General features: G+C 49.3%; 1 protein-coding gene across 2 annotated transcripts; it reads left to right on the top strand.

The window, feature by feature from the left end:
• The first annotated feature begins 14,093 nt into the window (after positions 1–14,093).
• FAM131B (family with sequence similarity 131 member B) lies at positions 14,094–21,597 on the top strand. 2 transcript variants are annotated; one of them, XM_079932331.1, is made up of 7 exons: positions 14,094–14,682; positions 17,214–17,323; positions 17,627–17,662; positions 17,976–18,069; positions 18,382–18,579; positions 20,018–20,161; positions 20,379–21,597. In XM_079932331.1, exons 1-7 carry the CDS (start codon positions 14,655–14,657, stop codon positions 20,849–20,851), a joined length of 1,083 nt encoding a protein of 360 aa, XP_079788457.1. In that variant the 5' UTR covers positions 14,094–14,654; the 3' UTR covers positions 20,852–21,597. The 2 variants fall into 2 exon arrangements, with proteins under 2 accessions (XP_079788457.1, XP_079788458.1); XM_079932332.1 differs by lacking the exon at positions 17,627–17,662.
• Positions 21,598–21,983: the final 386 nt, after the last annotated feature.

The raw sequence follows: 21,983 nt of genomic DNA, 5'->3' as shown, positions 1-21,983 counted from the left end.
ACCGGTATTTCTCACAGCCACAAGCATGTGTAGCCATGTGTAACATGAAGCATGCAGTGCAGACCTTCTCTGACACGTATAAGCTGGTCCTGGGCCTGTCCCTGTGAAGATCTGCTAGAAATTCGATACTAGATTTCCTGTGAGACCAAAAGTCTCATCGCCAATCCTTCAAAACATACCCACTTAGGAAAGTTAGGAAGGTGGTTTCCAGAAAGCATCACGACAGTAAAAGCCATCTGCCCTCTCAATGTCTCCTTAAGGAATGTGCATGTGCAAAATATAGTATATTTAATTGTTAGGCAGCTGAACCTATTTATAAATCAAGGATAGAAGAGTGCATAGGCAAGCGCAGTTTGACTGACAACTAAGAGCATTCGGGATGCAGAATGCTATTCGGGAAGCTAAGAGTTTTAAGCCAGGCATTCTAAATACAGGTAGAAACACACAGAGTGTCCCAGAAGGACAGATTCACTAGGCCAGGATGTCTCAAGTGGAGTTGCAAGGTCAATGCTTTTAAAATGCACACGACCAAAATAAATTAATTAATTTAATTAAGTGCACACAATGAATAAGAGCAGTCCTGATGATTTTTAGCTATTTTTCTTTTTTTTGTTTTTTGTTTTTTTGTTTTTTTGTTTTAGTTATTTTTCTTAAGTAAGCAATTCTAATTGATCTCCTCAGGTAGTGTGTGTAAAGTGTAGTGCATAAGTACACGTTCTGCCTAATCGTTTCCAACAGCTTGAGGCCAGACAAGAGAGAGGAAGAAAATGGGCAGTGACCTTTGCTACTTAAAACATCTCTACACACCTCCAAGGATTTATATCCACCAGGTGCCAGAAAGTCTCCTTCAAGGGCGCACAACATAAAGAAGTTAGAAAGTAGTAAAGAAAAAGAAGAAAAAAAAAAAAAAAAGGAAGGAACAAGGGCAATGGCAAAAAAATAAATTCTGAAATGAGAAGAGGGATGCGATCACGAGGTTCTTTCCATATGCTGGCTGCAGACGGACTGAGGGTCAATTATGTGCCAGGTGCTGTGCTAGGTGCACAAACAACAGCAAGGACAGCAACCACCGTAACAACCACAACAATAACAGCACGCACCTAGATAAAGCTCAGCATGGGTTGCTAAGCACAATACCTATTACCCCACTTAATCTTCACAATTAACCTGTGAGGAATGTACATTATTATCCCATTTTTCAGTTAAGAAAACTGAGGCCAACTGGATGTTAGATTTTCCACCTCCTAAACTGCAGAAAGTTTCTTGCAATGCAAGTATTTTATTATTTGAATACAGCCCTGCCCCCTACTTACGTCCTTGCAGTGCATCACTTGCTCCCTCAGGAGCCCCCGCTGGTGCATCTACAGCCTCTTCAGGTCAGCCTCCAACTCCATCCCCCACTTTAAGTCCTTGGGCCACCATTTTCTTCTTCCATTACATCGTATCATCAAATTCTGTCTGTCTGTCCATCTGCATATGTGTATACACACACACGTTTTGTGTATGTGAGATATATATATGTATTATATATTTGTGTAATAGAACATTTCCAGAGGCTTCTCTAAGAATTGTTAACAGTGGTTGGTGTTAGGACATAGAATTGGGGGAATGCGGAGGTCTTTTATAACTGTCTTTTTCTCCATGAATATGTATTACTCTTATCATTTAAAAAAAAGGAAAAGAAAGGAGAGAAATGACAGAGACATCATCTCTTTTTCCTTATATCAGAGTGTTTTCTTGCACTGAATACTGGGTGCAAGTGGTCTACAGCTTTCCCAGATTTACTCCTCTCTTAGTCCCACTTGCATCTGCTTGTCAGGACAAAAGAATCTCTCATCCGTGGGACTGCAGGCATGATGGAGGGTAGGGTGGGAATGGAGGTGGGGGTGGGTGAAGTCCCAGCAAGGCCCAGGGATGTTTGTGGCAAAGCCAAGGAAGAGCAGCTCCCTGCTCTGCCCAGGGGCACCCACACCCCACGCCCCACCCCTCCAGTCTACCCCTCATCCCCCTCCCTACGCCCACCTCCACAATGGAAGGGATGAACTTAAAGCCACAAATAACCCCCCTTTTCCTCCTTTCTTCCTGACATCAGAACACCATCGTCTGTGCACTTTCTCTTCCATTCCCCAACCTCAGTTTAACCAATATTTACCAATAACGTCTATGCTATAGGCACCCGGGATATAGAGATAAATAAGCCCAGTTCTTTCCTTCAAGGTACTCGATCTAGAGTAAAAACACTTAAGTAGGTATTTTTAGTATAATCAAGTAAGTGCTAAGATGAGATAACAAAGTTTTCACCCACCCAGTAGTGCTGGCTTGGTATGGCTACACTAACTACAATAGCTGGGTGGACTTCTCATTATTTAAACCTCATTATTATATCTCACCAGGTCTGAAGCAGCAGTGAGGATTCCAGGACTAGGGGAGCAAAGCCTGCATAGGGCGTTTAGGGAACAGAGGTCCAAAGAGACACGGGGGCTACCCTGGTGGCGCAGTGGTTAAGAATCCGCCTGCCAATGCAGGGGACACGGGTTCGACCCCTGGTCCGGGAAGATCGCACATGCTGTGGAGCAACTAAGCCCACGGGCCACAACTACTGAGGCTGCGCTCTAGAGCCCATGAGCCACAACTACTGAGGCTGCATGCTACAACTACTGAAGCCCGCGCGCCTAGAGCCCGTGCTCCACAACAAGAGAAGACACTGCAGAAGCCCGCGCACCGCAAGGAAGAGTAGCCCCCTCTTGCCGCAACTAGAGAAAGCCCGCGCGCAGCAACGAAGACCCAACGCAGCCAAAAATAAATAAAGAAAATACATTTTTAAAAAGAGAAGAAGAGGCACAGAAGTCTCCATACACCCCAAGGTCTGAGCCAGATGGGCACCCAAAGAGCCTGCCAGCATCAGTCAGGCAGAGATGTGTGGTGGTTACAGGGGCAGAACGAGGCAGATGGTCAGATGGCAAAGAGTCAGCAGCCAGGGGAGCTGGGAAGGGCAGGCAGGAAAAGAGGCCCAGGGTACCAACAGTAGCACAGGCAGGTTGCTGGCGCTGAGGCCACCGCTAGCGGAGCATCTGCTGCTTCCCTTCCCCCTGAACCCAGGGGAAGCCAAAACATCAGAGAGAGCCAGGGCTAGAAGCTAGATTGTTTGTCACTGAAAATAGCCGACTAAGTCACTACAGGAAGTAGACATGTCAGGGAGTGGGGACGTTAAATACAGATAAATAACCTAGTTGCCTCCCCACCCCGGTCCCTTTAATAAGGTGGTCCTAATGTAAAGAAACCCACCAGGCTAGCCTGACGCAGGAACTGAGTGCCCCTGAGCCAACCCTCAGCGCTCACTCAAGGTTCCTCAAGCGCCTTCCTGCCACCCATTTAGTTGTTGTTGACCTCGCCATCCAGATATATGCTGCTTCAGAACGTGGCCAATGGGTGCCCAGTCTCAGATAAAGGGACGGGGACCCACCCCGAACAGCGGGTGGCTTCATGACGAGGCTTCTCAGCATGCTTGAGAGAGCTGGAGACGGGCCTTCTGTTCCCATGTGTGAGACGCTCCCGGAGGACACTCAGGCCACAGAGCAGCCTACCCATTTCCAGCACAGCAGAGGAGGCCTGCCACCAAGCCAGGACCTCAGATACACTTACTGACTGAAATAGAGTTCCAGAACCATTGAAATCTCGTACTAGATCAAGGGAGATCCTGCGTTTGAGAAAGCTTAAAGGCTTTCTATAACATCTTCGATCATTCGTTTACTCAACAGGTATTTATTGAGGATCTACTAGGTGTGGGACACTTTGGTAGGTGCTGGAAATGTAATATTGAGCAAAACCAGACGTGATCTCAAGCTCTCACGGAGGGTCCGTGCCCTCAGGGAGTCGGCCAGGGGAGATATTAATCAAATAATCACAAACAAAATGTAAAACTGCCACTGTTACCAGAACCTCAGGAGAAAGATTGATGATGCAAGTGCTTGAGCACATAACTAACTGGGAGATGTGTCCTGGCTGGGGAGCTCCAGGGAGGGATGTGCAAGCTGAGATCTGAAAGATTAGGAGGCCTTAACCAGGCAAAGTGGGAGGGGAAGCATTCCACGCGGAGGGAGTAGCATTTGCAAAGCCCTGGGATGGCGATGAGCACAGGCTGTCCTTGCTTGCACTGAAGGAGGCAGGCATGACTGGGGTGTCTGAGAGCGAGGTGTAGACACAGGCTGCAGCAGAGCTGGACAGGTGGTTGTGCAGATGCTGATCGCGTTAAAGCATTTTGACTTTGTCCTGAGAACAGGGAGGAGTTGCTGCAGAGTTTCAGGTTGAAAAGAATGGCATGAAAAGGCTTGAGAGCTTTGAAAATCTCCCAGGATTTCCAATCTTGGGACAGTGTGGAGAATAACAGAAAGGTCCAGTACAGATGTGGACAGACCAGTTCAGAGGCGATGGTAGAGCTCTAGGTGCAATGGGGAGGCTTGTGGAGGTGGATAGATTAGAGGGCTATAGAGGACATGAAATCGTCGACGGAACCGAGTGATGGATTGAGTTCGCGGCTGGGGGTTGGTAGGCGGGGAGAAAGAGACGTCAGGGATCCAGCGCAGCTGCTGGCTCAGAAGGTGGTGCTCTCTGCTGAGAGGAGCAGGTCTGGGAGGAAGACTGTGTGTTTGGCTGTGGACGTGCTGAGAAAAAGAGGGTGTATGGTAAGCAGTGGGATATCCAGGTCTAGAGCAGAGAAAACAGGACTGTGCTGAGAATCCACATTTATGAGTCATCGGCCTCCAAGTAGTTGTTCGAATCTGTTATTGGATGACAAAGTCGCCTAGCGAGTATTACCTGCGAAGCTGAGAAAGCTTAGGATGGGCTCTGATGGATGATAGTGTTTGATGGATAGCTGGAAGAGGTAGGCCTGACTCTCACAGTAAGGAAGCCCTTCCGCAGACTCCACAGACTACGCTCTCCAAGCCTCCGTGTCTCCTCCAACAGGAGTGAAGAAAGGACCCCTCTTTCCCTCTAATCCTCTTACACTCACTGCCTTGCCTCCATGTGCCCTGCTCCGAGACCACCAGAACTAATTACATTAAGCCCCTTAACCCCGATTTGTCAGTCAGCCTTTCCCTCTCTACTTGTTCCTTCTCATCAGTATACTGATAGGCTATTGTTTGCCCCACCTTAAAAAAAAATTTTTTCCCCTCCCTGCCACTCCATTTCTCTGCTCATTTTTGCACAAAACTTGAGTTTTCTATACTCGCTATCTCTGGTTTCTCTTCTCTCATTTTCTCTTAACTTGCTGCAATTATCTTTTTTTATATAAATTTATTCATTTTTGGCTGTGTTGGGTCTTCGTTGCTGTGCATGGGCTTTCTCTAGTTGCGGCGACTGGGGGCTACTCTTCGTTGCAGTGTGCAGGCTTCTCATAGCAGTGGCTTCTCTTGTTGCGGAGCACAGGCTCTAGGCTTGCGGGCTTCAGTGGTTGTGGTGCGCAGGCTCAGTAGCTGTGGCGCATGGGCTTAGTCGCTCTGCGGCATGTGGGATCTTCCTGGACCAGGGCTCAAACCCGTGTCCCCTGCATTGGCAGGTGGATTCTTAACCACTGTGCCACCAGGGAAGTCCTGCAATTATCTTTTACCCCTACCACTTCACCGAAATTACTCTTCTCAAGGTCAGCAATGACCTCCATGTTGCTAAACACAATAAACGCTTGGTTCCCACTTTTCTTGCCATATCAACTATATTTGATTCAGTTGTTTGCTCTCTCCTTTGTGAAACAGTCGTTGGTTGCCTCATTTTCTGCACATCACATACTCCTACTTTTCCGTCAACCTCACTGGTCCATGTTTCTCAGTCTCCTTGTTTGTCCACAACTTCTCTGCTAAGCCTCTAAATGTTGGGGTGCCCCAGGGTTGAGTCTTGGTACCTCTTCTCTTCTTTTACTCTTTCTTTGCTGATTATACCCAGTCTTAAGCCCCTAAATGCCATCTATATGCTAATAATTCCCAAATTTATATCTCTGTGTTGGACCTTTCCTATGACCTAACAACACATATATCCAAACTCTTACTCACAATTCCCACTTGATTATTTTTTTTAATATTTATTTATTTTATTTATTTATTTATTTGGTTGCACCGGGTCTTATTTGTGGCTTACTGGCTCCTTAGTTGCGGCTCACTGGCTCCTTAGTTGTGGCACATGGGTTCCTGATTTGTGGCATGCAAACTCTTAGTTGTGGCATGCATGTGGGATCTAGTTCCCTGACCAGGGATCGAACCCGGGCCCCCTGCATTGGGAGCACGGAGTCTTAAACAACTGCTCCACCAGGGAAGTCCCTCCCACTTGATTATTGAATAGACATTTCAAATGAAATATGTCCAAAACTTAATTCCTACTCTTTCCCCCTAAAACTTGTTCTACCCATAATCTTCTTCGTGTCACTACTAGAAATTCTATTCTTTGGCTCAGGCCAAAAACTTTGGAGTCGTCATCAACATCGCTCTTTCTTTGGCGCTCCGAATCCATCCCATCCTGTTGATTCTGTCTTCAAAACATTTCCAGAAACTGACCACTTCTCACCATTTCCACCACTGCCTTTTTGGTCAAAGACTCCATCATTTCTTCTGATTTACTGCAATAGCTCACATCCCTACAATCTACTCTCAGTATAGCAGCCAGTGTTATCCTTTCATCTTACTTAAGAGCATGTTATTCTGATCAAAACTCTTCTTCCCTATTTCACTCAGAATGAAAACCACAGTTGTTTTTTTTAACATCATGTCTTTTTTCATTTTCATTATTTTGGAAATAATAGGTATGCATAAGTGCTTTGATGTATATTTTCTATAATATACCTATGTCATATATATTAGCATATATATAAACATATATATGTGTGTATATATATGAAGTAAATATTTTAAGTATGATTCAAATTTTCAATGTCTGTTTTAAATTGACTGCAATTTTTTTCTTTGCCTTTTGACCTCCTTCACCCTTTTCTCCCACTCCTTACCCCCCACCTCTGGCAACCACCAATCTGTTCTCTGCATCTGTGAGCTTGTTTTTTGTTTTGGGTTTTTCTTTTTAGAGTCCACATATAAGAGAGTTCATATGGTGTTTGCCTTTCTCTGTCTGACAAATTTAACTTAGCATAATGCCCTCAAGATCCACCTATGTTTCCACAAATTGGCAAGATTTCCTTTTTTTTGGCTGAATAATATTCCATTATATATATATATATATATATATATATATATATATATATATATATATACACATACCACAATTCTTTATCCAGTTATCTATTGATGGACACTTAGGTTGTTTCCATATCTTGGCAACTGTAAATAATGCTGCAATGAATATGGGGGTGCAGATATCTTTTTGAGCTAGTGTTTTCATTTTCTTAGGATAAATACCCCGAAGTGGAATTGTTGGGTCATATGGTTGTTCTATTTTGAATTTTTTGAGGAATCTCCATACTGTTTTCCATGGTGGCTACACCAGTTTACAGTGCTCAGGGGTTTCCTTTTATCCACATGCTTGCCAACACTTGTTATTTCTTATCTTTTTGATAATAGCCATTCTAACAGGTATAAGGTGATATTTCATTGTGGTTTGGATTTGCATTTCCCTGGTAATTAATAACGTTGATCATCTGTTCATGTACCTATTGGCCATCTGTATGTCTTCTTTGGAAAAATCTCTATTCAGATCTTCTGCCCATTTTTCAATCGAGTTTTTTGTTTTCTTTGCTATTGAGTCGTAGGAGTTCTTTATATATTCTGGGTATTAGACCTTATCAGATATATGATTTTCAGATATTCTCTCCCATTCCAGAAGTTGCCTTTTCATTTTGCTGTCTGTTTCCTTTGCTGTGCAGAAGCTTTTCAGTTTGATTGACTGAAGTTGACTACTTTTCAGTAGTCCCACTTATTTATTTTTGCTTTTGTTGCTTTTGCTGTCAGATTCAAAAAATCATCTCCAAGACCAATGTCAAGGAACTTAAGACCTGTGTTTTCTTCAAGGAGTTTTATGGTTTTAGCTCTTACATTCAAGTCTTTAATCCATTTTGAGTTAACTTTTGTGTATGGTGTAAGACAGTGGTCGAGTTTCATACTTTTGCATGTCACTGCTCGGTTTTCTCACCACTATTTATTGAAGACTGTCCTTTCCCCACTGTATATTCTTAGCTCCTTTGTCAGGGAGCAAAGTTACAGCAGAGTACAAGGCTCTCCCCAGACTGGCCCCACCTATTCTCTGAGCTCATCTCCTATGACTCATTCTGCTTCAGCCACATTGTTCTCTCTGCTCTCCTTCCAATGTGCAAAGCACACTCCCACCTCTGAGCTTTGCACTTGCTGTTCCCTCTGCTTGCAAGGCTCTTCCCCAGACATCTGCCTTGATCACTCTAGTATCTCCTTGATCACTCTATTATCTCCTTCTTGTCTTTCTTCAAATGCCACCTTCTCGGTGAGGCCATCCCTGACCACTGTATTTAGAACTACATATACCAACACGCTTTACTGGTTATCCTCCTTTCCTTCACTTTTCTTCATATCATTTATGACCTTAAATATATTATTCAGTCCTGGGTTTCAGCACCAAAACCCACTACATCACTTATCTAATTCGTTTATTGCTGTCTCCTTTCCACTACTTCTCACTAGACCCTAAGCCCCATAAAGGTATGAGTTTCAGCCTCCACCACCTAGAATAGTACTGGTATATAGTAGAAGCTCAATAAATACCTGTAATATAGAATGAATGAATGGATGGAATGAACTAATGAGCAGTCAGAAAGGCAGGTAGAAAACCAGGAAAGAGTGGGGACAAGGGAGCGTGGAATGCTCCTGGTGTGCAAAGATTAGAAATGAACAAAATCTACTGACATAGAGGATAGAGCAGACCCCTGTGCGAGCTGTTTCAGGAGAGTGAAGACGCCAGACTGGAGTGGGATGAGGACTGAATGCAGGTGAGGAATTGAAGATGAATGTCAGCAGCTCTTTCAAGAACGTTGGCTGTGGAGGAAACTTGAGAGATACAGGGAGAGAAAGATCAAGTGGCAAATTCCAGCTCTTACCTCAGAATGCAGAAATTACTCCTACTCCTTCCCTAAACCCAGTTTTCTGGTCACTGTGGCTAGAAGAAGCGACTGCCTGATGTTACCTATTTGATTCTTCCTTGCTCTGTCAGTGGCTCTGGGATGTATGAGTGCTGAGAACTCACTTGATCTCCAAAGATCCCATCTGGTCCAGCTCTCTGGGATTGATGAACTCCAGTGTTGATTGCCTACCTGGCCTCTGACTTATGGTTGCCCAAACTCTAGGCCTGCTTCCTTGGTCCTGGCATCCTGCCTGGTCTGCTGCTGCCTATGACCAGGACGTGATGATGGTACCCTGAGCCCCTGCATATGCTTTGGGGCAGGAAGCAGTAAAGCACTGACACCGTTCCAGGTCCTCTGGGTTAAACCCTCCCCTTCTCTGAGAGAGACGTAGGAGCCCATCAGCCCAGAACCCAGGCTTTTCTCATCAGAATGTTTGGATAATACCCCCAAATCTGAAGTGATTCTGTTCCAGACTTTCCCACAGTCCTGTTTCTCCAAGAAAAGACAGGGCAAATGCATTCCCTTGATAATCTAAAGAAGAGACTGTTAGAGTCACCGGGGAAACATTTGTTCAAGCATTCTTCTCTGCTGAATGGGAATCTTAGGATCCTTCCTGCAAAATGTGTACTCAGGCATGCTGACCCGCCCATGGAAGCTTTAGCGCATGCGTGGAGGTGTATATCTGGGGACAGAACCAAGGTGGGCAGGGGTGAGTGGGGAGCCACCGCTGCCCGCGTTACTAAGCTTCCTTTTCGTACTCCACACTGGAATGAGCTCACCTTAAATCCCTAATATTTTGCAAAGGTTTCAAACCTCATCTAAAAAGTCAAACGCACAATAACCTGTGCTGGTGTAAAAGGTTTTATCTTCCTTGATTGATTGATTGATCAAATTGATTGATCAGATTGATCAAATGAGACCTTTAGGCTCATTGGAAACCAGAGAATTTCTGCTATGGAACATGTCATTCTGCATAACTAGCTGCCCTGAGAAGTCCTTCCTTCCTCAGTAAACTTGTTCTGCTCAGGAAACCCCCTGCCCCAGCATAACAGCCAGGAACCTCATCTACTAATTACATTGGAAATCCAGAGGACGGTGGGTGTGGGAAAGAGAGCTCCACAGACCACCAGCACAGCTTCTGTGGCCACTTCCTACTCTGTGGAAATACAACTTACACACTACCAACATTCCCACCGTGGACCCATCCGTGACTTAAGTCTGAGTCTTCCTTGATGTGTCAGCAACCCAACGCCCAAGCCCCATTCTTCGTCTTCCTGTTCACCGGGTATTGAGGAAATTAATCCCTTTTAAAAGAATACAGACTTCCATCACCTTTCTTAGACTCTTCTGATTTCCACCCAGACCCCATGCTATTCCAGGCAACTCAGTGCCAAACAATCTACCCCAGCCCTGTTACAGAGCTCCTCTAGTATCAGCACACCCACTTCTGGTGTCTTAAGCAAATAGGGCCTCCCATGAGCCACTAAGGGCTTCCCACAAGCTGACTAAATTTGGAAGCAGCCTGAATCACCTGCTTGTTGCGTCGAGATACAGACCCAGATACGATACACAGATGTTTCTGTGATAGTACAGGTCTTTGCTGTCATGTTTTAGAGCTGCCTCTCCAGTTTTGGGGGGCAGGCCTGCCTTTGGTGTGTCTCTTTCAGTCCTGCAGATAAAAAGGGACATATCTTTGTTCTTGGGGACCCAGTCTTCAAAATGGGATGATGAGTATCTTGCTTGGTCCTTTAAGTTGGTACTATTAACCAGACTATTAAGCTCTGGCAGAATTAGAGACTTCCACCACCACTATCACCACCAAATATGTACTTAGAGGCCAGGGGTTCTTAAATTTTTTGTGCCCTGGATCCCTTGTCAATCTGGAAAATCCATGGTTTCCCTCTCAGAATAATATTAAATGCATAAAACAAAATACAGATTACAAAGGGTACCAATTATATAAAAATAGTTATAAAATTGTGGTATAGTAGTATATCTGCTTCTTTATAAAAGCATTAAATAAGTAAACGTAGAGGCAGGTTCAATACTACTATAATTTCAAAGTAGTGATGAACATAAAGAATGTTGTAAAAAATCTGCCACAACTATTGTATAATAGAAACATCTGCAATTTTCATGGCTGATAAAGACACAGTACAATACCTCTGATACAACTGTGGTTTGCTGCCTACGTGCCTAATTTAAGTGGATGGGGAATTTCGGTTACAAGTTAGTGAACGTAATTTTTTTTCCCATCCAAGGTTATGGATTCTGGATTCCGTCCATGAATCCTGGGACAAGAGTCCCCATTTTAGGCAGTACTAGCTCTCAGCTTGGTTTGTCCTTCTGTCCAAGACCTGTCCACAGGAGATTAGGAGCACGAAGCAGCAACCACAGAGAGGATGGAAGCATAATTTCACCTTGGTGTTGTGTCCCAAAGAGAGCCAATAAGGAAGATGCCAGTGTCATGCTGGGGCACTCTGCCAAAGTCCTATATTTTTAGACTTTGGAAATGGACTGATTAATATTGTAATTTCATTGAGAGTCAATCTGTAACTGATGAGTGGAACTGGACGTTTGTAAAATATAAGCTTTCTTCAAGGAATCCCATAAATTATTTGGGATGGAAAGCCTGACAAAAGGCAGGAGAAGAATCTATGTGTGTGTGTTTGTGTGTGTGTGATTTTCAAACAAAAATTGATACACTGTAATTCTTATAGCCTGCTTTTTTATAATATCACAATGTATCATGAATAATTTTCAACGAATACAGTTATAAGATAGTATTAATGGCTGCAAAATATTCTATTATAGGCATATAGCATAATTTACTTAATTAAGCCCCAGGTTTGAACATGTGGGCTGTGTTCAAATAATCTGTGTTCATAATAATCTTTATAATTATTATGAAATTGTACTCTGATGGATGCTGTAGATTTCATCTTCGTCCACATTCTATTTTTATTTTCTTAGACTATTTCTATAAATGGAATTGCTGTGTCACAATTTAGTAACAATAGTAATGCATGTTTTGAAGATTTTTTGATCTGTAGTGTCAAATTGTCCTCCAGAAAGGTTGTTCTGTTCATAACAGAACTAGAATCTTTGACCTTGGCTCACAACACAGCAAAGAGACTGGAAGAATCTCTCTAAATGGTGAGAAGTAAGAAGATTCAGTACAAGAAGCAGGAAGGAAGCATGCCAGTGTTGTGCCTATGATAGTCTCCTTTTCTCTGATGCTGGAAATACCTTTAAGACAGAATATGGGATGGGACTGAGTCTTCTAGACCTGGGATCCCTTGTGTTGACTTGATTTAAACCATTTGGATAAATCCAGCCTTATACAGCTGTGCTAAGGGGACCCAAGGAAGGGTTCGTATCCATGTTTGGACCAGATTAATACTGAGAATAGTGGAATCAGAAAGCACCCCAAGGGCTTCCCTGGTGGCGCAGTAGTTGAGAGTCCGCCTGCCGATGCAGGGGACACGGGTTCGTGCCCCGGTCCGGGAAGATCCCACATGCCGCAGAGCGGCTGGGCCCGTGAGCCGTGGCCGCTGAGCCTGCGCGTCCGGAGCCTGTGCTCCGCAACGGGAGAGGCCACAACAGTGAGAGGCCCGCATACCGCAAAAAAAAAGAAAGAAAGAAAGCACCCCAAGGGAAGAGCAGTTTCAGGTGAGAAGGCATGAGCAGAGCTGGCCACCTGGTCCATTACTGCTGACCTGGAGAGTCAGCGCCTTCTCTGCTCACACAGTAGGGGTTTGGGAGCATTACTATAGTAATGGAGGCTGTTTCTTCCTTTTATCTTTTTTTTTTTTAACCATCTTTCCATTTTCTTTCTTTTGCAGCTAGACGCTATATTCCAGGAGGGCAGAAACCACTTAGTACCTCTTTTGTATAACCAACAAAAGCTGATCTGGGGGGTGGAAAATACTTTCTAATTCCCTCCACTGTCAAAATAAGAGAGCAGATCCTGCCACAAAGTGTACTGGACAATTAAAATCTAAGCCCACCCGCCACTGACCTTTCTCTCTTCTCTCTCATGGTTCTATAGATGTAGACTTGGTTTGTTTCTTCATGCACAGAGACCAAAGATTAGTTCCCTTTCCGTCATCCTATCTCCTAGATCTGCAATTAAATTATTAGTATCTTCCCCTACATCTCTCATCTGGGATTCCACAGAAGGCAGTGGTTACCACCCTAAAGTTTAGCTTCCTATTCATAATCTAAAGATCAAAAAATTTCATCCGTTAAGACTTGGTCTCTCTCCCTGTTCCAGGTCCTCACCAGGGCCCCCTGGCCCACTGCCCTACTACTCCCTGTCCAACCTCAGGAGGGACATAAGATCAGGTGGGCAGCAAACAGATCCTAGATTAGCATTTGCTTCTGACATTGGTGCTCACCAGGTAGGCTCCCTCGACCTTTGGGGTACTGCTTAGATAAAAGGGTCTCCTTTTCTCATGCGACTTTTCTGGATCCCACTTCTTGCCTGCTGTAACTGTAGTGCCCACCTAACCCTTGCCACTTAGATGTCTCTCCGTCTCTTACCCAGGAGGCCCTTGGTACCTACCCCATCCGACCCCACTAGCCTGAGGGCAATCCACCCCGCTCTTGCCCGCCTCTGACATCCTTGCGCTCATTTGTCAGAGAAGGCCAAGGCTCAGAAAAGTTACACTGGATATAAAACTGTCTCCTAGCCAGCCTCGGGCCCTGACATTTTTATTTCCCTCGAGATGGGATCGAATTATCTTCTATCCCCATCCCCGATCAGAACTGGAGTAAGATTATCTGCACCATCCCCACACCCATGCCCGATTTTCCCGCGAGCGCCGAGCACCGGCAAGTCTAAAACACGATCCACTTGCGAAGACTTCGCGATCTGTTTGGGTGGATAAAACAGCGCACAGGAAACGCAGAGCAACCGGAGCTGCATCCAATCACGCTCCCGTTTGGGTCCCAGATGCAGCCCCAGGAAGAAAACAAGTGTTTGCGGAATTTAGCGGCCAAGGCCCTTCATCCAGGCTTTATTCTCACTCCTGCCCCACTTTCTCTCTAGACATCCCCAACCCCGAGCCTCAAAATCAATCCCCCAGATCCGAAGGGTGGGCCCGGGGTTCTTTACCCGGCTCCTGAGACCCAAGGCGGGCATCCTCCGGGTCTCCAGCAGCCCCCGGGCGCGAGCCCAGCGGGGACCCGGCGAGCAGCCCCCGAGCGTCTCTGGGGAAGGGCGAGAGAGGCAAGCGGCGTCAAGGCCCCCAGACAGCCCGGCTCCCCGAGGGAGCGCCGCGGCGGGGTCAGGGGCAGGGGGGGGAGGCGCCGGCGCAACCAATCCCCGGGCCGCCCCCTCCACGCCGCCGCGAGCCGAGCCGGGGCGGGGGAGCCAGGCGGCGGCGGCGGCGGCGGCGGCGGCGACGACGGAGGCTGCCGTGGGGAGGGATGGAGAGGGGAGGGGGGAGCGGAGCCGAGCGGAGACAGCCGCGGCGCTGCAGAGCGGCTGGGGCGGCGGCGCGGCTCCCGGTGCTCCCCCCGGCGCCCGCCCCGCGTCGGTGAGGGCCCGGCCTGGAGGCCCGGAGCCATGGGCTGCATCGGCTCCCGGACCGTGGGTGGGTACCGCGGCGGCGCGGGCGCGGGCGGAGGCAGGACTCGGCGGGGTCCGGTCCTCCGGCCCCTCCCCCACCAATCCCCGCGCCCCTCCGGGTCCCTCTCTCCGCACCGCCCGGCCCCGCCGCGCTCCCTCACTTTCCCTCTGTGCCCTCGCGGTCCCTGCCTTCCTCTCTCCTCCCCGTTCTCCCCTCGCGCCTCCGGGCCTCGCATCCCTCTGGACTCAGTTCTCTCCGTCTCCCTCCGGCTTCCTTCCATTGCCCTTGCCCAGGCGCGGTCCCTCTCCATCATCTCCCCGCCAACCTTCTCTCTCCTCCGTCGCCCTCCCCGACTCTCCCGTTCCCACACCCTCCATCTCCAGGCCATCGGCCTCGACTTTGCCTTCCCCAGCGCCTCCTCGCCCCCCCTCCATTTCTGGAGCAGCCCCCGTTTTAAGGACCCTCAGTCTCAGTCTCAGCCCCGAGTCCCTTTCGCACGCCCCCGCCCCCGCTCCGCCTCCATCTGGCTTGGGTGTTTTGCCCCCATCTCTTTCCCTCTCCGTTGCCTTTTTCGGTCGTTTCTGCCTCCCCCGATTTGCTTTGTTCACGTGCATTTTCCCTCCGGGGCGGGGGCGGGGTGAGCCTGGTGCCTCGGGGAGGGGAAGGGGTTCCACGGCCGGAGGCAATGGGTCCGGGCTGGGTTGGGGTGGAAGAGCCGGGGACGCCGGGGGGAGGCCGGGGGTTCGCGGGCTGGAGAGGGGTCGGGAGCCCGCTCCGAGGAGGGTGGGGCTGGCCGAGCGAGGGAACCCGGGGACCTGGCTGCACCTGTCGGCGGGGGCTGGCGGGGCGGGGCCAGCTCTTTATTTACCTTTGACGGGGGGAAGGAAGAGAGGCGCCTCGGAATTCTTCTCCCCTCAGCATTTGCCTTGCTACCCAGTGCCTTCTCCTGCACCCCGTACACCCACTCCGCTCTCACAGCTCAGCAGATTGATTCAACCCTCTCCCAAAACCCCCAATTTTTCCCATTCCGACTCCCAATTTCTCCCGCCTACATGCCCCAGTGACCTCAGGCGGAGAGAATAATCCGTATTATTATCACAAACAAACTCACTCTCCGGAAGCCTGATGTCTCTGAGACCCGATTTATTTCCATGGATACCCCCACTTCCTCCTCTGCTTTCACCTCTTCTCTGGGTTCTTTCCCTCCCCCTCCCTGCCCCCCATGGCTCTGACTCAGCTCTCCCTCTTCTACAAAGGCCACCTCCCCTCACCCCTCTCTCCCACTCTGCCCTCGCCATCTCCCTTCCCCTCAGAGGTTGTCCTCTGCCTGCCCATTCCTGCTCTGTCCGCCCAGATGTCCATCTTTCCTCTTCCCTTCCAGCCACTGGTCTGACCCATCTCACCATTCCCCTGTAGCCCCAAGGGAGAGTGTGCCCGCTTCGGAGGGGCCTTACCTCTCTCAGACCTGTCAAGCACAACCCCTTCCTCTTGCAGCAGCTATGCTGTTGCATGCCGAATGCCTCCTGGTGCCCAAGACCCCATTCACTTCACCCCTCCTCAAGAGTGGACGCCTAATCCTAAATTCAGAATCAAAAAACTTTATGTGTAGAAAAGATCTATAAGGTCAGGTGGTTCACTTGGGTCTACCACCCAAGTGATTCTTCCCCAAGGCTTCCAGCTGGCATACCCACCCCTCACGGCAGCAGTCCCCCTTTATGAGGAGCTGTGGCCTCGGCTGCAGAATTACCATCTTCCTAGGTCCTCCAGTTTGCCAGTCAGCCCTCAAACCCTGTCCACCCTCTCCCATTGTCTTTTGTCTTCTCTCTGACTCGAATTCCTATTCTTTTAGTTCCTATTTTAAAAAGTCCCCTGCTCTCCTCCTGCTGTCCCCCTTCTCTCCTCTTTAATCCATCACTTGTCTCCCAAGAGTCAGGTAAAATGATTCCATCTCACTCTTTGCTTTCTCTGCTTTCATTGCTTCTAGGTGTACACACCCAGCTCTTGCCTCTATCCCCACCAAACCTCCTTCCTGTCAGACGAATCCACCAACTCTTCTGGGGGATCCACTAGGGAAGATGCAGTCCTTGCACCTCACAAATAATAAGGCCAACACTTAGGGAAGCTTGCCCCTGGAAAAGTTCTGCCCTTATTTGTAGGAACATAATAGAGGAAAAGCACAGCTCCCGTGCACTCCCATACAGAAAGCCTCAGAGATTCCTCAGGATAGAATGGAGACCTGTTTTCCTTCTAAAACCCAGCCACTGACCCTTCCATTTAAACAACAACAAATGAGGCCATAGAACACTTTTTCCGAGTGTGCTATTCCTGACTGAGCTCAGCATTATTATCTCTCCTAACAAAAATTTGGGGCGAGTGGGGATGTAAATGAAAATAGGCAATCAGAAGAGGGAGTGGTAGTGCGAGGGCAGGGAGGGGTCTGGAGGGCCTGGCCCCCATCTGTGGCCTCAGCGTTCTGAAGGAAAAGGACGAGGACGGGCCTTCGGGTTGGGCATAGGGAGGTGAAAGGGAAGCAGCTAACCATCTGTCCATCTCAGGAAATGAAGTGATAGCCGTGGACTGGAAGGGCCTGAAGGATGTGGACCAAATCAACATGGACAGCACCAGCTCGCTGCACGGGAGCAGCCTCCACCGGCCATCCACTGAGGTGAGGCCCTCCGTGCTCAGCCCCCCTCCCAGAGGACCTCGAAAACACCCCCAGAACCACCATGCATAAGCCTAGTCCTTCGGCCACCTTCCTAAATTCCAGGACAACCTCCCAGACACACCTTCAGACTGACGCCCTCACAGAACATTTCTCCTCCTTTCCTCAAACACAAGCCAAACGCTCCACGCGGAGATCCCAGTTCCCTGTGTTAATCTCAGGAAAGCCCTCTCTACCTCACGCTCTTCTGGAAGCCCCTCTGAGGAAGTGCCCCGGGTACCCACTCCCTCTCCTCTTTCCTCACAGCAAACCCGGACTGACTTCTCCTGGGATGGCATCAATGTGAGTGCAGCTCCCCCCAGGCCTCTGCAGCCCACCCTACCTCCTCTTCCTTGGCCTCTCCCACCTGCTGCCGTAGCACACAGCGCCCCCTTCCTCCAGCGGGCACTGGGAGCCCTCACATTCTTTAGCCACCCCCAAACTCTCAAGGGTGGTTGGGGGATAGGCCTCCTAGGGACCCCCCGGGTACAATGGTAGCCTGATCGCCCGCCCTGGCTCATATCCTTACTCCTGGAAACCGTGGACTGTCCTCCACATATAAAGCACCTCATAGCCTCTTATTCCTCTGCCCCTCCTCCCACATTCCCTGTCCCAGCTCTCCATGGAGGACACCACTTCCATTCTTCCGAAGCTTAAGCGAAACTCTAACGCCTATGGCATTGGGGCCCTGGCCAAGTCCTCGTTCTCAGGTGAGACTCCGACCTGGGGATGCGTGCAGACAGGAGACTCCCTAGGGGCTCATGCTTTCAGTGTCCCTGCCCCTTCAGGCCTGAAGAAGACCCTCATCCCCAGACCCCGGACCTATTTGCCCTTTCTGTCAAGCCTCTCCCATCCTCCAGGCGGCCCCTCATAGACAGAGTCTTAGGACATACCTGCCCCCTTCATGGGGTGGAGTCCCACGGGGACTAGGGTGGGGGTGATGGCGGGGGCGGGGGAGGGACAGATCTGGTGCAGGTATTGTGTGATGTTCTGGAGCACCTGGGGAATGTCTGGCCCCTCAGGGATTTCGCGAAGCATGAAGGACCATGTGACAAAGCCCACAGCCATGGGGCAGGGCCGGGTGGCTCACATGATCGAGTGGCAGGGCTGGGGGAAGGCACCAGCCATTCAGCCGCAACACAGCCACGAGGCCGTGCGCAGGGATACAGATGCCTACTCCGACCTCAGCGACGGCGAGAAGGAGGCACGTTTCCTAGCAGGTACTTGTTCCCCAGCCCCTCAAGAGACACATGTTCAGGATGGCCAGAGACTGACCCTTCAGCCTGATCCCCTATGGCAGGATTGGCTCTGTTCATGTGATACCATCAGACTTAATTTCCCAACTAGCTCTAATTTCAAGGACTCTGACTTGTTTATTCTAAGTACCCTCAAACTTATTTTTATTATCGCCTCAGAAGTTGAGGGGAGTTAACACGGGATTGTGGGTCCACCTGATGCCTTCTCTCCTACATGGTGGGACTGTCCAAACCCTGGGTTCCCTCAGTACAGGAGGAAAAAAAAAAAAGGCAGGTATCTTAGGCTTCAAAAGTCTGTGCTTCTACTCATGTTTTATGATGAAAATGAAAGAAAAGCCTTGGGGTTCTCTTCTCGCCTTTGCCCATCAGCACACTGCAGTCATGAATGCAATTACAGGTCACATTACTCGTGACAACCACCAGATCAAGGGACCTGGGAAGAGCTTTTAAAAGAGCTTTTAAAATTCAGTATAGGTACGAGGCAGGCATACGGTGTACCTACAACCCTGCCTGAGCCCTAGTGGCAGATCTCGATAAGATACCTAGGAAAAATGATAGATCTGGAATAGACAAGAGGGTTCTTTGGTTGGTGGTGTGGGTGGTGGAAGAAATATCAGTGGGGAGGGGAGACAAACATGTAGTGGGTAGTGTAGGGCAGCTAGCAATGTAAGCTTCAACTTACTCATGGCTTTGACCAACATGGGAACCCCAAGTCTACCCATCTTCATTATTCTATCCTTCCTCCCTTGTCCTTCCCAGACCTTGAACTTGATACCACTGTGGACCTACAATCCCTCCCATTTAGACTCCTCTGGCCTTGACTACCTAGCACTAGCTACCATTCCTAAAAAAATTCCAAAGCTAAACTTCTGGAAATCCCCGATTTCAATCCCTTAGGATATCTCACCAGAAGACCCCCCCAACTCTTTCCCCTAGGAATCCTAAATCTGACCTTCTGGGAAGTCCCCCACGATTTTGCCTTGTTTCGGGGCATATACCAAGGCTGTGCTGTCCAATACAGTAGCCACTGGCCACATGTGGCCATTGAGAACTTGAAATGTGGCTAGTCCGAATGGAGATGTGCTGTAAGTGTAAAATATCGACTGGATTTCAAAGATTTCGTATGAATAAAAGAATGTAAAATACCTCAATAGTTTTATATGGATTCTACATTGAAATGATAATGTTTTATATAGATTAGGTTAAATAAGATGTATTGTTAAAATTAATTTCACCTATGTCTTTTCATTTTTTTTTAATACGGCTACTAGAAAATTTAAAATTGCATAAGTAGCTTGCGTTATATCTCTATTGAACAGCGCTGCACTGACGTCCCCCTGCCCCATGCATGTGTCTCAGGCTTCCCCGAGGTATCTCGTGCTAACTACCTTTCTTCTCCCAGGCGTCATGGAACAGTTTGCTATCTCCGAGGCCACTCTCATGGCCTGGTCCTCCATGGATGGTGAGGACATGAGTGTCAACTCCGCCCAGGAGCCATTGGGCTGCAATTACAGTGACAACTACCAGGAATTGATGGAGAGTCAGGGTGAGGGATGGTTCCAGAATCCGACCCCAGAGGCCTAAGAGGCCTCCTCAACTATCCAGGCTACCTCCATGCACCTCTGTTCTAAGACTTTCTGTTCATATAGGCTTTCCTACTCCCCCCCTCACCCACCGCCCCACACCTCACCCTCAATTCTCTGTGCTGTTGTTACTGCCTTTGATATTTGTGACCCCACCAACCGCCGTGATTCTCTTTACAGATGCCCTTGCTCAAGCCCCAATGGATGGATGGCCTCACTCCTACGTGTCCCAGGGCATGTACTGTCTGGGGTCATCGGATGCCTGGGAAGCAAGCGACCAGTCCCTCATTGCCTCTCCGGCCACAGGATCCTATCTCGGCCCCGCATTTGATGACTCACAGCCTAGCTTGCACGAAATGGGACCTTCCCAACCTGCTTCGGGATACGCTGCTCAGGAGCCTCCAGCCTTGCTGGGGGGAGACACTGACTGGGCTCCAGGGGTGGGCGGGGTGGACCTGGCCAGGGGCCCCGCCGAGGAGGAGAAGAGGCCATTGGCGCCCGAGGAGGAAGAGGATGCGGGATGCCGGGACCTGGAGTCGCTTTCCCCACGAGAAGACCCCGAGATGCCCACCGCTCTCAGTCGGAAGGTGTCTGACGTCACATCCTCAGGCGTGCAGTCCTTTGATGAGGAGGAGGGAGAGGCCAACAACTAGCTTCCTCCCACTGAATGCCCCACCTTCCACTCCCACCTGAGGGGCACGGCTGCAACCACACCCTCCCTTCCCCCAGCAGTACGGCCGAAACCTGGGCAGAAGACTCTCACGAGCCCAGGAGTCCTGGCCAGCAAAACGGAGGGCCGGGGTAGGATTTTATCCAGGCTTGCACTGTAGAGACCACAGGTCCAGGAACTGAGGCCCAGGCAAGCAGATGGCCATGAACTTCGCTTGGCTGCGGGCTTCTGGGTCTGTGGTGGTGGAGCTCCGGTGTGTGTCCTGAGCACAGGAGCGCAGAGCGGCCCGTGGCCGGCCCCTGGATCTCAGTTCTTTGCTCCCTGATCTCGTCTTCCAGGAGCCTTGACTGTAGCTGCCTGAAGGCCTCCTTTGTCCACGTCACTCTTGCTTTTCCCAACTCTGTTTTCTTGGCTGTGGCCCAAGCTCATCCCTCCTATGAGGAACAGACCTCAGGGGCTGTGGGACATGGTTCGATGGGCACAGGGGAAGCAACGTACAGACCCCGTCTCCTCAGAGTGAGGTGGCTCTGCCCTCAGAGGTAACTTGGCTTCTGAGACCAGGAGTCACGGAGGAGGTGGACGTGGCCGCCGGGATGCACAGGGGCACAAGGCCTGTCCAGAGACCAGGCGGTCACTGGTGAGACCGAGGACAAACATGGCCACTTGTTCTGGGATCTTGACTATCCTGTGGCTGGAAGGAGGACCCTAAGGATATGGGAAAGGACCCCGCCAGGGCTGGCGACTCCAGCTCTTGCTTCCCTTTTCTGCCTTCTTCTGTCTCCTGCTCTGGGAGCCCCGGGGCCCCGAGGCGGTGGGGGGGGAGGGGGGTGACACAGGATGCAGGTGTCTTGGCTAGATGGGGAAGCATGAGGCTGTGTCTCCCTCCATCTACCCCTAATTCTCTGGAGCTGTTTACACTTTTCTCTCTGCCTTTTCTACATTTTTATAACTTCTTGGGGACTCAGGGGTGAGTAGGGTGGAGGGAGGGGTCCGGTGCTGTCAGGCCCCCAGCCGGGGCAGGGTGTCTGCCAAGGAGGAGCGTGGGCTCTGGGCTCCCTTGGCCCCTCTTCACCTCCTCCCAGGACTCCCAGGAGGGCCTCACAGGTGTCCCCCCA

The sequence above is a fragment of the Stenella coeruleoalba genome (assembly GCF_951394435.1).
Source record: "Stenella coeruleoalba genome assembly, chromosome: 9".
NCBI lineage: Eukaryota > Metazoa > Chordata > Mammalia > Artiodactyla > Delphinidae > Stenella > Stenella coeruleoalba.
This window is presented reverse-complemented; position numbering and strand designations above follow the sequence as displayed.